This window comes from Melitaea cinxia, chromosome 19 (genome assembly GCF_905220565.1).
Source record: "Melitaea cinxia chromosome 19, ilMelCinx1.1, whole genome shotgun sequence".
NCBI classification, from domain to species: domain Eukaryota; kingdom Metazoa; phylum Arthropoda; class Insecta; order Lepidoptera; family Nymphalidae; genus Melitaea; species Melitaea cinxia.
Genome location: NC_059412.1, coordinates 13,075,392 through 13,090,875, shown reverse-complemented (window position 1 = coordinate 13,090,875; position 15,484 = coordinate 13,075,392). Strand labels below are relative to the sequence as shown.

Genomic DNA, 15,484 nt, shown 5'->3' with positions numbered 1-15,484 from the left:
CGCGCAACTCCCAACAGTGCGACGGCCGTGTATACAGGAACAGTAATACCCCTCGAGGCTTTGTCTTCCCTGCAATGCCGGATTTATTAGTATATATGTATAATAGCGTTTTGCTCTTATGTGACGGGACTGTATTCTGCCTCGTATTAATATTTTATTTTCTACAAACTCTCTGCGATGGTATATTTCCATTATATACACTCCGTTTGTAGAAAATGTAAATGATACATTAAAATAAAGAAGGCACACTCCACAATTGTTTTTTGGTCGAAATTGGGTGTTGTCGCCTTAGTTTTCGAAAAGTACTGTTGAAATTTACGTAAACATTGATTCTACGGAATAGGCTGGTTATCATAAATAAGTCGCTCAGCGGAAGAGTGGGCCAAGCCTTGCACATTAAATATGGAGATAATGAGCATTAATGATCTGAGAATTACATCAGTACTGGTATTTTAGTATTTTCTCTAGTTATGTAAAAATAAAACACAGACCATACAAAGTAAACATTTTATTGGTAATTTATGCTTACAAACTATTAAACAACTGTGTGTTGTGTAGGCCACTATTCTACTAAATAAGAAAGTTAGTCTTGGGTTAGATCATCATTATAGAAGTCAACTTCAGTATCTGGTGCAGAATTATTTGTCTCCAGGTTCCAATGGAAATCATGTCGAAACATGAACACTCTTGGAAAGACATATGGTAAGAGCTGTAATAGATCTTTATATTTTTTCTTTTCTATGGGGCGACCATCGGGGTACAAAATATCTAAATTAATGTCAAAGAGTTCAATATCAAAGCAGTTAAATGGAGAAAAAGTTTCACTATTCCTGTTGATGTACTTGTAATATATTTTGTATGGATTATCATGGATAATCGCAACCACTGAATTTTTTGCCATTCGACTTTGGTTCTTTCACTCTTGTCAGTATTGTTATTTATTTTTCTGTTTGTTATTAGCTTTTCTAATTTTTCAATGCTTCTGTCATCATCTTCACAATAAAAAATTTTGGACTCTTTTTTTGGCATTTGATATAACGCAATTCCAGTCTACAGGTACAAAAATGTCCTTATTATGTTTCTTTTCCTTTTCTACTAACCTGAAATCACGGTCACAAGGTAGATAGCTATGATAAGCTACAAAATGTAAAGACCGCAATAGTTGCTTTAGCTGTACTTCACAATATTGCAGTGGACCATGGCGACGTGCAGTTAAAGAGTACGGTCGAAAATAACAGAAGTGTCCGGAGAAGTTCCAAGGAGTAGTGCTAATGCTGTGTTACAAACTTTTACTAGGATATTTTAGTAAATAGTTAATAATAAAAAATACTGTATAATGCAAAGTTTAATTTGTTTTTATAATATTCTAGTTTGTTTTTTGATAGTTCTATTTTTAATAATATTTTTTTTTAGTTTTTGTTTTCCACCCGCCATCTGCACCTCGTGGACTTCCTGTCTACAGGCAATTTCGTTTTCAGGTATTTGCAGTACTGCATTTGAACTGCCCTTATTGATCTTAAATAAGAAATAAATAAATATCTACACAATGTTATAATTATATCCAAACAATAATACATATACAGGGTGTCCCAGAAAGAATGGATAACCCTGAAGCGCCTAATAGTACGGCTATCAAGGGCTCTAATAAAAATACACAAAACAAAAAATTCCAAGTGGTGCCAAAAATATGAGGTTTTTTAAAAAAAAGTACATATTTATTGACCTTGCTCTACTTTCATGTACACCACGGCCGCAAATTAATGAAATTTGTTGTGTTTTTGGTGTTATCTTTTTCCTCATAGACTATTCTATTAGAAATGCAGTAAAGAGTATGAGTATCTATTGTACTTTTTCGGAAAAAAAAAATATCAACTTCAATTTTTAGCATAAAATTTGATAAGAAAATAATTTTGACAAAGTTTGAGAGCCTTTCGTGAAAAAAAAAAGTATGAAGACCTAAGCGGCCAACTATTTCAAAAATATGCGCAGTTAATACAGATTACAAAATGGTATAATACATGATTTTATTTAACGTTAAGATGCAAAAAGAGTAAACTCGACTGAAGAAAGAAAAAAATAATGTTGTCTTAAATTGTTAAAATAAAAGCGTTAAGTTGTACATAAATCAATCTTTATTTTATAAAAGGTGTTCGAATTGTCTGCCACCGACTCTGATACAAGCTTGACATCTTCTAATAAATGCTCTTCTAAGAAGTCGTGCGTAGCGCCGTTCAGTTATTATTGAAGCGGCTTCCTGCACACGACATCGTAATTCCTCCAAACTTGAAATAGGCTTGAAGTACACCTGTTCTTTTAGACAGCCCCAGTAAAAAAAATCTAGTGGATTTAAGTCCGGGGATCGCGGTGGCCACAAAATGGGACCCAAACGACCAATCCATCTATTTGGATACGTGGCATTTAAATACACACGGACGTTTGCAGCATAATGTGCAGGACAACCATCATTTTGTAGCCAGTGGGATTGTCTCACTTCCTCAGGCACGTCTTCCTTTTTTTTTTATGTCACTAGGTCGGCAAACAAGCGTACGGCTTACCTGATGGTAAGCGATCACCGTAGCTTATAGACGCCTGCAATACCAGAAGCATCGCAAGCGCGTTACCGACCCAATCCCCAATCCCCCCAGGAGCTCTGGTCACCTTACTCACCAACAGGAACACAATACTGCTTGAAAACAGTATTATTTTGCTGTGATCTTCTGTAAGGTCGAGGTACTACCCCAGTCGGGCTGCTCCATATTTTGAGCAAGAAATTCCTGCTGTGCCCTACCTCAGTTAATCCTTCCTACCTTACCTTCCTTCAGGCGTCGTCTTTTTACTGGGGCTGTCTAAAAGAACAGGTGTACTTCAAGCCTATTTCAAGTTTGGAGGAATTACGATGTCGTGTGCAGGAAGCCGCTTCAATAATAACTGAACGGCGCTACGCACGACTTCTTAGAAGAGCATTTATTAGAAGATGTCAAGCTTGTATCAGAGTCGGTGGCAGACAATTCGAACACCTTTTATAAAATAAAGATTGATTTATGTACAACTTAACGCTTTTATTTTAACAATTTAAGACAACATTATTTTTTTCTTTCTTCAGTCGAGTTTACTCTTTTTGCATCTTAACGTTAAATAAAATCATGTATTATACCATTTTGTAATCTGTATTAACTGCGCATATTTTTGAAATAGTTGGCCGCTTAGGTCTTCATACTTTTTTTTTTCACGAAAGGCTCTCAAACTTTGTCAAAATTATTTTCTTATCAAATTTTATGCTAAAAATTGAAGTTGATATTTTTTTTTTCCGAAAAAGTACAATAGATACTCATACTCTTTACTGCATTTCTAATAGAATAGTCTATGAGGAAAAAGATAACACCAAAAACACAACAAATTTCATTAATTTGCGGCCGTGGTGTACATGAAAGTAGAGTAAGGTCAATAAATATGTATTTTTTTTTAAAAACCTCATATTTTTGGCACCACTTGGAATTTTTTGTTTTGTGTATTTTTATTAGAGCGCTTGATAGCCGTACTATTAAGCGCTTCAGGGTTATCCATTCTTTCTGGGACACCCTGTATGTATCATAAATAATAATTGATTCTACAAGATTTTACTAGTTTCACCAACATGAGTTTAATAAATTAATTTTGATTCAGTTTGTATATTGTAGTAATTAATTATTATTGATATTACGTGTTTATACTGAATCTTGATCTTAGTGCCACAAACAGATATAAATATTATGTACTATAGGTACATATTAGAAAAAAAAATAATAAAAATAAAAAATAACATACCTGTTTATTTCTTAATTTATAATTCGGACTTCACTTTTTTCTTTGTTGGTGTGGTTGGTGGTGATCTGTAGTGTGTCCGGTTGTTTAGAAGTTTTTGTTTTTTTTTTTTTTTTTTTAATTATTTAGCTAATTGCTAAGTACATGCAATATGATGCAAATGAAGTATAAACATGTTTCATATTTATCAATAAGTTACTTGTTGGTGTGTTGTGTTAGGTCTTTATTGATGTGCCTGGTTGCGACATCTAAAATAATGAATTAAAATTATTTATTATGCATTACATTACAGTGTATAATAACATATATAAATAGTAACAGCATTTGGCTACTACAAGTTATTAATAACTGTATAATAAACATACCATTTCTATTTCTGGTTCAGGATTCTCACAGAGAAGTGGTGATTTAAGTACTAGAATTGGTGGTTCTGGTTTTCCTATTTTATTGTCACTTAATAGCTGAAACAAGAATTAATGTAGTTATATACATGTTTCTTTACTGCAGATGGAATACTTATTGAAGTATGTGTGGGTCAATCAACTATTCTTTGTAAAAACATTGTCCCTACACTTAATATATATATATATATATATATATATATATTATGTGTGACTCACCATACTAATCGTTTTCCAAACTTCATATCATAAACAGTTTTTAGAATACACAGCATTGCTATTAAACGGAACTTCATTATAATCATTCAATTATTTTTAATTATTTTAACGGGAACTTAATTGACAAGATCTTGGTCCCATACAAGTAATTGCTGTTCTCATGACTAGTTCAGTTATTCATTGACGCATCAATTTAAAAATATTGCATGGAAACGCATTGATTTCCATTTTTTATCACAATCTATAATACTCTCTAAACCCATTTACATGTTTTTCAGTTTTTTAATATTTAATTTTACCATTAAAAAAATATTAAACTGTGTCCCCAGATTTTTTTCAAAACTTTTGTCCACTAAGTTACGGCCTTTGAAAGTTCTAAAATAAAAACAAAGATAGCCATAGTCATCCTAAACATATCAATGAACATCAGAATATGATTAGTAACATTCTAATAAAGTGGAAAGAAAATGTAAAAGAAATTCGCCTTGTTTTTACTTACTGTTTTTTAAAATCCTTACAAATTGTAAATATAAAGGACAGTTGATCGACCCGTGTATCTTTGATGTACCTGGTTATCCGAATCAAACTCATTTGAGTCTACAGTAAACTCATGAGTGAGTCACACTGCTATCTCATCACCAGTTGGTGGATTAGTAGCAGGTGGTGGACCACCACCAGTTTTGAATGGTTTTGAAAATCTCTGGTGAAGTCGAGCACAGAGTTGAAGGAGATGGCGTGCGATTTAGAGCAATTTGTGAAGAAAAAGACGTTGTTTCTTTCATGTTCTCTTTGCTGATAATTTCGAAAACAGAAGGTACGTAAATTGAAGGAAAATTGGTACACTTCTGTACAATGTCATCCCCTTCTAAATCTGTTTCGTCATCTATGGGTTGTTGCGGAGGTCTCTCAGTTTCCAAGCTGGACATAAAGTCAATATCTTAAACTTGGGGAATTCCCCAGCAAAGAAGCAGAAAAAGTAGGTAGGATTACTAATCTTACCAAAGCAAAAAAATATACCCAATCAGTGATCATAAATTGTGAACTGAGGAAATCTATACTATATGACGTGGTCACTGGTGGCTGGTTTTTTGGCTGGAGAAAACGAGGACCACGTCGTCTGCAAAGGCCTGGCAATATACTCCTATATCGCTGATCTTTCTCAGCAGCGAATCCAGTATGAGGTTCCAGAAGGTCGGCCCGCTAATGGATCCGTGGACGCAGCCCTTCGTGGTCTCCTTCTCACTGGTCGCTCTGGCGTAATTAACAATGACCTTTCGATCCTGGAAGTATGAGGCGACCATAGTAAATAGGTTTCTCGGGCAATGCTTGTCCACCAGCGGTTTTTTGAAAGCCGACCACCATGCGTTATCGAAAACGCCCCTCTATGTCAAGCGATACCAGAAGTACTATCTTCTTAGAGTCCATTTCCTGCCTGATATGCTTGACGAGATCGTCGAGGGCGTCTTCCGTTCCCCTCTGTAACATGAATCCGTACTGGCTTCGGTGCAGCGTAGGGAAGAGCCTCCACTGAAGTCTACTTACCATCATTTTCTCAACTGTCTTTCCTAGGATCGACAGAAGTCCGATAGGACTTCGGGTGAGTGTAGTCCTCTTTGGCTGGTTTGCGGAGGATGCATACGTGGGCGACCTTCCACTGTTTGGGGAAGTAGGATAGCGATAGGCATTTGTTCGCCAAAGCTAGGAGTCTCCCTGTCGCAGTTTATTGCCGCCGCGCATATATCCGACGTTAACCCGTCTAGGCCTAGAGCTTTTTTGCGATTTTGGCTCAAGAGAACCTGGTCCAGCTCAGCGGCCGTAAATGGCGGGTCATCGTCGGACAGATTAACTCCGCGGGAGTTTTGCTTTCTATGGCTTCTCGGATCTGTTTGTGATAGACGGTCTCGGTGTCTACAGAGTCATCTAAGTAGAACGTTTTAGCCAGGAGTTTTGCTGACTGTTCTGGTGACAGCGTTTCGCCGGATTCGTTCCTTAGCAGTACGTTCTCGTCCCTACGAGAGGTCTTTCTGATAACTCTGTAGATACCGTCCCCATACACTTTCACAGCCCTGTGCCGTACAGAAATCCTTCCAGCTCTCAGTGGCTGCTTCATCTGCCGCCTGTTTGTATTTTTCCTTGGCCCGTACGTATTCTTTTATGACGCCAGCCCTTCTGCGGGGTACAGCATTTCTTATGCGACGTTTGGCTCTTAATTGCTCCTTTTTCAGAGAGTCTAGCTCAGCCGACCACCAGGGTGGTCGGAGATCGCTTTTCCACGGTTTTATCCTCGGAATGGTCGTCGCACATGTGCGGTGAATAATCGTGACATATTTTGCGATCATTCCCTCCAGCTCATCCTTGTTCGGACTTTATGGACGGCACCCAGAGTGACGCTTTCTTCCGCGAGGCCGGATGTAAGAGTCGCGGTGAAATCTGTCCATCTCGCTTTTTTGGTGTTGTATCTACGCGTCGAGATTGGGACCAATGGTTTTAAGGGCCCCTCAGTGCGCAGACTAAACGTTATGGCGTTGTGATCAGATGTGATCAGATTTCGTTCCACTTGCCAGGTTTCCAGTCTCGCGAGAAGGGACTGACTGGTTAGGGTCAAGTGCACGCAGCTCGAGTATAACCTATCTTCTCTGTAAGTCTCGAACGTGGGTACATCCCCATTGTTATGAATGTGGAGGTCCGTTTCAGTGATAAATCCGTGGAGTTGTGCTCCTTGCTGGTCTTCGGAGCTGATGCCCCACCAGTGACTCTAGGCGTTGACGTCACCGGCCACTATGTGATGGTGTGTGGGAAACTTCGCAGTAGCCGTTCTCACCTGTTTGAGATATGGTTCCATATCTTGGTCCCTTGGTTCGAAGTAGACGGACAGTATGCCAAGTTCGAGTTGGCTGGCCTTTACGAAGACGGCGGCCACGTTCTCTGTGACAATTTGGGGATCATGAATGACTTCCACGTTGTCACCGAACACGATAATCGCCGCCTTTACTGGTTTCTGGCGGCCCAGGGTACACTGAATGATCTTCGTGCCTGGGTATTAATTACCTCATTTCGCCCGTTCTACCTTCAAGAACCGTATAGATAGATAGATACGGTTCTTGTACTGGGGCGAAAGAGATCCCCTTTTTCTGGGCCACCTGAAGCAGTTCGCTAGTTGCCAACTTGAGCACTGCAGGTTTGCTTGTATAAAGTGCAAAGCGCATCCTGCACCTTCCGCCTCTTTGTTAGGGACCAGAACTTTGGCTCCCAGGTCGCCCTTAGCAATATTGCACCCGTGATCTCGCTATATTATCATATTTTATTCATTCTGGGCACTCCGCGCTGTATGCAGTGTGTCCCAGGTCATGACCAGATCTTTTGGCTCTGAGACAGTTTATACACTGGGGTAGGTCACTCTTCGCTTTCGAGGCGCAGTTCCCCTCCCGTGTGTTCACCAGCACAGTAATTGCAGGCGTCTTTATCCTGTTTGCAGAGTGCCTTTTATGTCCGAAACCAAGGCATCTCATGCACTGGATGAGGGGGGACTGATCCTCGACTGCGCATCTACCGAATCCTATATATATCTTGCCTTTGTCTATTAACTTTCTCCAGAGCACTGGGAAAGCTCGATCACAGGGTGGCACTCGTGGGAGTTTCAGGCGCGCTTCCTAAACCGCACCTTCATTTTAAGTGCTTTAAGGATGTGGCCATTTTGGGCCTTGATAAGGTCTACTATCTCCTCGTTGGTGTAACTTGAAAGCACTCCCCGCACGCAAACCAGGGGGTCCTGGTTTGTGGGCTCTCGCGCCGTCAAATCTGCGTTTTTCCGGACCTGACCCCTTATCCTCTTTTGAGGCGCATCTCACTACAATTTTTTGGTCGCATGCTTTTCGGACCCTTTCCATCCTTGCCTCGGACTTCGTTAGGTCTAGCGAGTCTTTGATTTTGTTCAGTACTTGCTCGCCAGTTTCCTGCGGGTTGCGGGACGAGATGATGAGAGTATGGTTGGGTCTTTGCTCCGCACTCCTTGTTTGGGTCGAGTTGCGACCTGGGCGTAGGTAGTCGGCGTCCAAGGAGCCAATTTTGTGACTCCTTCTTTAATTGTATCAGGGTCTCTTTGACTTTCCAAACCGCCATCTCTGTCTCTAGTGACGGTTTCTTTGGGGAGGCCGTGATCTTGTTCGAGTCCCTCAGGGTGCGCAGCAGTGATCTCCGCTTTTTCGTTAAGTCTTTCGAATAAAGGGGTCAGGTCCGGTTCTGGGTGTGTTTGAGGATTGGATACTTTAATGTTGGTTATTTTTATTTGGTGTAGAATTTCTTCAATTTGGGTTTTCAACAACGTGTCCATATTTGGTTGTGAGCTGCTTTCGTCGTCCAAGGCCAACGGAATGTTGTTCTTTAGAAAGCTTGAGATCGAAACTATCTTTCCCCCCACCGCCTCTAGTGCCTCTTGAGATACGAAGTTCGTCTGCGGGGGCACTTTACTGCCGGCCTTAGCCAACGAAATCGCCTTCACGATCTCATTTTCTTTCTTCTGGAGCTCCGCTTGTGTCACCCGGAGTTCGCGTATCTGATGAAAGGGCTCAACCGTCTCGTAGCCCAGCCAGGAACGCACGGCTCGAGTCTCCCTTAATGACTCTGCAACATCTGTCTGCACTGTTTGTATCCCCGAAAGGAGCGTCTTTTTCATTTCTGTGAGCTCCTTTATATGGGCTCTTTCAACCCTCACTAGCTCTTGGGCGATACGGGCGCGCTCCTTCTCAAGAGCACATTTGTGCCGGTTACGTGAGTTCAAAAGCGACAGGACCGTTTTATACAGCCCCTGTAGGCTCTTAGACTTAGAGGGTGATCTTTAACTCCTGTTTCATTTTCTCCGCACTCTCCAGTGCTTCCTTCCCACGTTGCAGAAGGTTGTTGGCCACACTCGTGACCATGTCCATCTCACCGCCTGTGCCTCTCCTTGGTGTGGTATATAGGAGGGAGGTTCACCTGCTGCTCGCCGATGCAAGCGAGCCCTCCGGGGACGCCTTAATGTCCTCCAAATCCGAGATAGGAGGCTCAGATGCTGTATCGGTGTGGACCATTACTATTTCGGCCACATTTTTATATTCTTGCTGTGTCAGTTGGTCGCTTAATGTCGACGGCAACGGATCAGCAGATGCGACTGTTACGGTGGCAAGCTTTTTTAAAACTCTTCTCCGAAGCAACACCGATGACTTTGAGGTTACTGATGACGCCTCGATTGCTTTCTTGGTGTTATGGCTCGAAGACATTTTTTTTTTTTACTCCTGTTACTTCCTGCTACGACTTACTAACTACTATACTTAATACTACTTACTATTTAAGCTTAACAATAATGTACTCTTTGACTAATTTGGTCGGTCAGTTGGACTCACGTGGCTCAAAGCTCGATCGTCGTCGATGTTGCAGCAGCACGAGGACGCCGGTGTTGATGTTTCCCCGTGGAGTACCAAGTTCGATGTAGTGGTGACCGGTGGTGATGGTTGGTGGTGTGATGAAGGTTAGTGTCCGCTCCTAAGGTTGTCAATACGAAATTTCTGTTGTAGCCAAATTTTCTCCGACTTTACTCACGAGCTAATCCTCTTCAGAGCTGGTCCGCAGATGGCAGGACCAAATCCTCGACAGATCGGTTGTCGTCGGTAGAGCGCCGGGTACAACAGACGCGTATCTATGCGGCGTGCTTGATGTACGTGACGTACGTGCCTTCGTCTCTAAATAATGTTGTTACTAGGTCTTGTCGGCGCCGGTCTGGCGGGCACGTGGATCTTATTACTCTATAGAGAGGCTATATGTACGCACTCTGGGTGATTATATACCTGGATCCAAGACCTATATAGAGACGACAAAGATGTCAAACGGCGGGCTTCTTAGGCGGCTCCGAACCGTCAATTTTCCGACACCGTGCCTGCAGTTCTTCCGCTCTTTTCAAAGCTCTGAAGTTTTGACGCCAATAATTCGGGAACCAAGGATTCCACAGGCTTGCGAACACTTACTCGTACTGTTATGTTACACCTTAAGCTCTTACGGTCAACAGTTTTTTTTTTACACGTGGCGCAAAAATCCTATTTTTAAGATTTTTTTTCTCGGAACCGACGTTGTTGTTGCGAGTTTTAGACTTGTACTCTGTAATATGACACTTGTCTCATTGACCTTTTTTTGACATATAGAAACTAATCTTAAAGAGTTTATTAACGATGTCGCGGTATTGCCGCTTAGTACTAGCTTTTGCAGAGCACTTGCGTGTTTCGAATCACTCATTACATAAATTAAATTAAGCGATGAAAATTTAGGTCTCCCGTCTAGGTTAATTTGATTACTTCTACTGCGAGTATAGTGAGATTCTATTATTATGAGCGGTTCCTTGCTTCATATCATTGTTAGTAATATTATTATTTAAATCACACTGAAAAGATTTGTGTCCTCTACGTTTACATTTAAAGCAAATAATGGCTGTGTTTGTAATAAACATATTTTCAATTTTCTCCTTGATACTATTTTCTTTTAATTTATTTTCCAAATCGAGTAATCTACACTTTACAAATTCAAAATTTAATTCCTTGTCGAGGGATTCCAGTGTATTTATTATGGTATCATACTCCTTAAGCTGCGTATCGACTTCGCGCTCCTGGCGCGCGCGCCATGAATGACCGCGCCGAGAGTGCGTTCCGCGGAGCGCGTTCCAAAGATTTGAAGTATATCAACTAAGCGCGCCTGGCGCGCGTGGCAACTGTTCCAGTGTTTGACCGTTCATCATGGAAGCTAGTCGTGTACGAGCAGCAGCAGCTTTTGTAATTATACACAGCATTATAAAAAAGAAAAAAGAGAAACGAAAAGTGCGTTGGTGGATAAAAGAGCTGTACCGAAAAAGAATGCAGTATGGAGTGACACTTATAATAATAATAATAATAATATATTCTTTATTGTACACCAAAATATAAACCAACAGTAGTAATTACAAAATAAAAGATGTACAAAGGCGATCTTATCGCTGAAGAGCGATTTCTTCCAGATAACCTTTGGGCACAGGACATGATATAGTAGTGACGGATAGGAAGTGTACAATATTCTTAAGGATGAATAAAAATAGTGTATGATAGATTCATTAATTCATACAAATACACATATAAGTACAAATATCCATACATAAATAATCAAAATAGTATTAATATACGTGTATAAATGTAAAATATATATTGATAATATAAAATATGCATGTTAAAATCTGAATATTATTATATGTTAAGGGACATATAGTACTTCTTTAGACGTTGCTTAAACAGGCACACTTATAAGAGATATGCAGTTCGAAGTGATAGAAGACACAATAAAAAACTTCACAAGAATGTCTACAGAAGATTTTTATTACTTGCATAACTTGATAGAGCCAAAGGTGAAAAAAATGGACACCCAGTTTCGCGAAGCTATCACACTGACTGAAAGGCTGGCTATAACTTTGAGATTTCTTGCCACTGGAGACTCGTATACAAGCTTGCAATACCTGTTTAGAGTTTCAAAGCAGTCTATATCTAGGATAGTCCTAGAAGTTTGTGATGCTATCAGTGAGGTTTTAAAAGATTGGGTAAAAGTAAGTGAAAAACACTGTATTAATTAGTATTATATTTATTTAACTTTTTTAAATTAAATTACTTCTCGTTAGCTTGAGTTGACGTACTGGCCAAAGAATCAGTATTTAAACTTGAGAGATTTTGAGGCTCTTGTGTTGTATACCCATAAAGTGGACTGTATTTGCCTAAATCGGCTTCAAAAATTATATTGTTTATTGCCTGTTTGACATATATTAAAGTATGGCTGTCATATTTTCTTAATTCATTTGCTATGTGCTGGCCATAACTGAAATATGGATCAGTAGCTTGCGACGGTTCGGTTAAAATTTTGAACGCTTCTGTCAACATTTTATCGTCCTCTTCTTCTTGTTTCCTTTTTTTTTTTGAGGTCTTCTTGGCAGTTTTTTCCGGTGCTTTTTGAATAATATCATTAAATTGTTCTTGTGTATTACACACTTTATTTTGTGGTGTAGATTCCTGAAATATGAACGTGAATTTAATTAACTTTGTATTTTATAGTTATTTGTAATTTTACAGATCCCCACATCCGACTGGTTGGAAATTGCTCAAGAATTTCAAGAAAAATGGGATTTTCCTCATGCTATAATAGGTGCCATGGATGGAAAACACGTTATGATACAGGCACCTGGTAACAGCGGCACGGAATATTATAACTACACTTTTTTAGTATCGTACTCTTCGCTCTCGTAGACGCGGACTACTGTTTTAGATACGTTGACATTGGTTCCCAGGGGAGACTTTCGGACGGGGGGATTTTTAAACGTACTACATTATACAAAAGACTCGAAGAAAAGTCCATGAAAATACCTCAGCCATCGATACTTCAAATACCATACACCCTCAGAGTTCCATACGTTATTCTGGCAGACAAAGCATTTGCACTAAACGAATACACAATGAAACCGTTCCAAGGGGAGCCAGAGAGGGGATCTCCAGAAAGAATATTTAACTATCGTCTGTCAAGAGGACGTAGAGTAGTGGAAAATGCTTGTGGAATAGCAAGCTCGGTTTCCAGGGTTTTAAGGAAACCTATGTTACTGTCACCCAGTAAAGCTACAAAAGTAGTTTTGGCTGTTATACATTTGCACAATTTTTTGCGAAAGAGGTCCAGCCAGAAATACACACCACATGGATCTTTAGACACGGAAACAGTAACTGGAATCACACCAGGTAGTTGGAGAAATGACGGTGATCATTCATCATTACTCCCTCTCACTAATGTACCACGTAGAACTGGGAATGACGCAAAGGAAATACGTTTACATCTCGCTCAACATTTTGCCACTAACGGAACAATGCCCTGGCAAAATAGATATTGAAATTAGTAATATTATTCACCTGCGTAGCGATTGTTGCATCATCTTTATTCCCATCGTCTTGCATAGTATCTGTTGTATAATTTGGTGAACACTTGTCTTGCATGAAATTGAAATCATCAAAACCAAACCATTTTGATACGTAAATACTGTCCCGACCTGTGAACAATCAACCAATAACATATTTAAAATGTATATGTGAATTTTTATTTATGTCTTCTAGCCTGCCTACAAATATTTCACCTGAGGTAGGGCACAGCAGGAAATACCTGAGGTAGGGCACAGCAGGAAATTACCTGCTCAAAATATGGAGCAGCCCGACTGGGGTAGTACCTCGACCTTACAGAAGACCATAGCTAAATAATACTGCTTTCAAGCAGTGTTGTGTTCCTGTTGGTGAGTAAGGTGACCAGAGCTCCTGGGGGGATTGGGTATAGGGTCGGCAACGCGCTTGCGATGCTTCTGGTGTTGCAGGCGTCTATAGGCTACGGTAGTCACTTACCATCAGGTGAGCCGTACGCTTGTTTGCCGATCTAGTGGTATAAAAAAAAAACAAAACCACAATCATCTAAATCGGTCCAGCCGTTCTCGAGTTTTAGTGCGACTAATTCTTATTTATTATATAGATAGTTTAGTTAATTTCTCCGTAAACTTATCATGCAAATACATGTTATTTTTTATATAAAACTAAAAATAATAAAAAATCTGTATCATAATAATTACCAGAACCAGTGATTTGGCTTTTAGATATTCTCCATTTTTCTCTTCTGTACGATGATAGGAGCACAGTCATTTTTTTCTTTAACTCCGGCACAGGGACTCCCATTTCACTACTGATTTCTCTCCAAGCATCTTCTCTAAGCGATTTATTATGATACGAAGAACTTTTGTTGTTCCACAAAAGTTCTTTCATACCATATAGCTGAATTAACTTACGGCAACTTTGGTTATCCATAATTATTATTCGGAGCGCAACAAACACAAAAAATACGACGACCCGTCTCAATTGGCTCGCGCGCCACGACTGATACGTGGTAAAAAACCGACACCCGACGGAACGGACCGCTCCGCGTTCGGGCGCTCCAACGAACACCTTGGCGCGCGTTCCAAACTGGTATCCATTTCGCGCGGCTGGAGCGCGCGCCAATGTTCGAACTCTCGGAGCGCGAAGTCGATACGCACCTTAAGGTAATGTTATAAACAGGTTGCTCCACCTTATCTAATTCCTCTATCCTTGCACCTCCACCTTCTAATTCATTAATTATATTTTCAAAGGTAATTAAATGATTAAGTTTATTTGAGAATTGATGTTTCAAAGTAATGAGTTTCTTTTTGAGTAATACTTTGTTAAATGTGCTTCTTCTTTCAAATACTCCACTTAATAGTTTTAACATTTCTAATGCACTGGTTGCTGGTTTTACTACTTCCAAAAATTTATCATTTCAGCAGTTTATAATTATCAATCTTTTTATAAGTGTCTTTTTTTAAATTATCTTCTTTCTTTCCTTTTAATAAGTACGCAATACCTTTTTCTTCAAATAAAATATTTAATCTAAATTTCCAATTACTAAACTTACTCCCTTCACAAAGCTGCGGATAAACCTCTATACTCGACATTCTTAATATTAGTTCAGTACAATACTTTCGGAATGAATTCAACCATAGAAAAATAACTTTTGTTTCTCAGGGCCGACGAGTGGTTCATGGCGTCCATTTTGATAAATTTTAATTTCTTCTTTAACCTTTTGACCGCCGTAGTCACCTATACTTGACAAGGGCTCGCGAGTCCTGTGCGCCAGCGACGTCTATAGGTGACAAAAAACCCGGACCACAAAAATATTAAATAAAATTATTAAAAAAATGTTTCTAGTATTTTAATTCAACATTTATGAAAATAGAATATCCCCGCAACATTTGAGTATAAAAAACAAGTCTTTTAGAGCTACACGTACTGAGAAACATTGAAATAAAAACATGCATTCTTATTCCACGTAAATGATATGTTCCGAACGCCGAAGTCGTCTATAGTTGACCGCTAGGGATGTGACGCAAGAGGTATAAATAAATAATAAATAAATAAATATTTACAACATACACACATGGTCATCTCGATGGCTCCTAAGTATACTGAGTCAACTAACAACTTTTGATAATTTAA

The 15,484-nt window shown here is 39.5% G+C and overlaps 1 protein-coding gene across 1 annotated transcript; it reads right to left on the bottom strand.

Moving 5' to 3' along the window:
• Positions 1 to 12,028: 12,028 nt before the first annotated feature.
• LOC123662924 lies at positions 12,029 to 14,523 on the bottom strand. The gene is made up of 3 exons (XM_045597694.1): positions 14,050 to 14,523; positions 13,349 to 13,485; positions 12,029 to 12,466 (listed from the first exon to the last, which is right to left on the bottom strand). The coding sequence occupies exons 1-3, from the start codon at positions 14,279 to 14,281 to the stop codon at positions 12,068 to 12,070; spliced, it is 768 nt and encodes a 255-aa protein (XP_045453650.1). The 5' UTR covers positions 14,282 to 14,523; the 3' UTR covers positions 12,029 to 12,067.
• Positions 14,524 to 15,484: the final 961 nt, after the last annotated feature.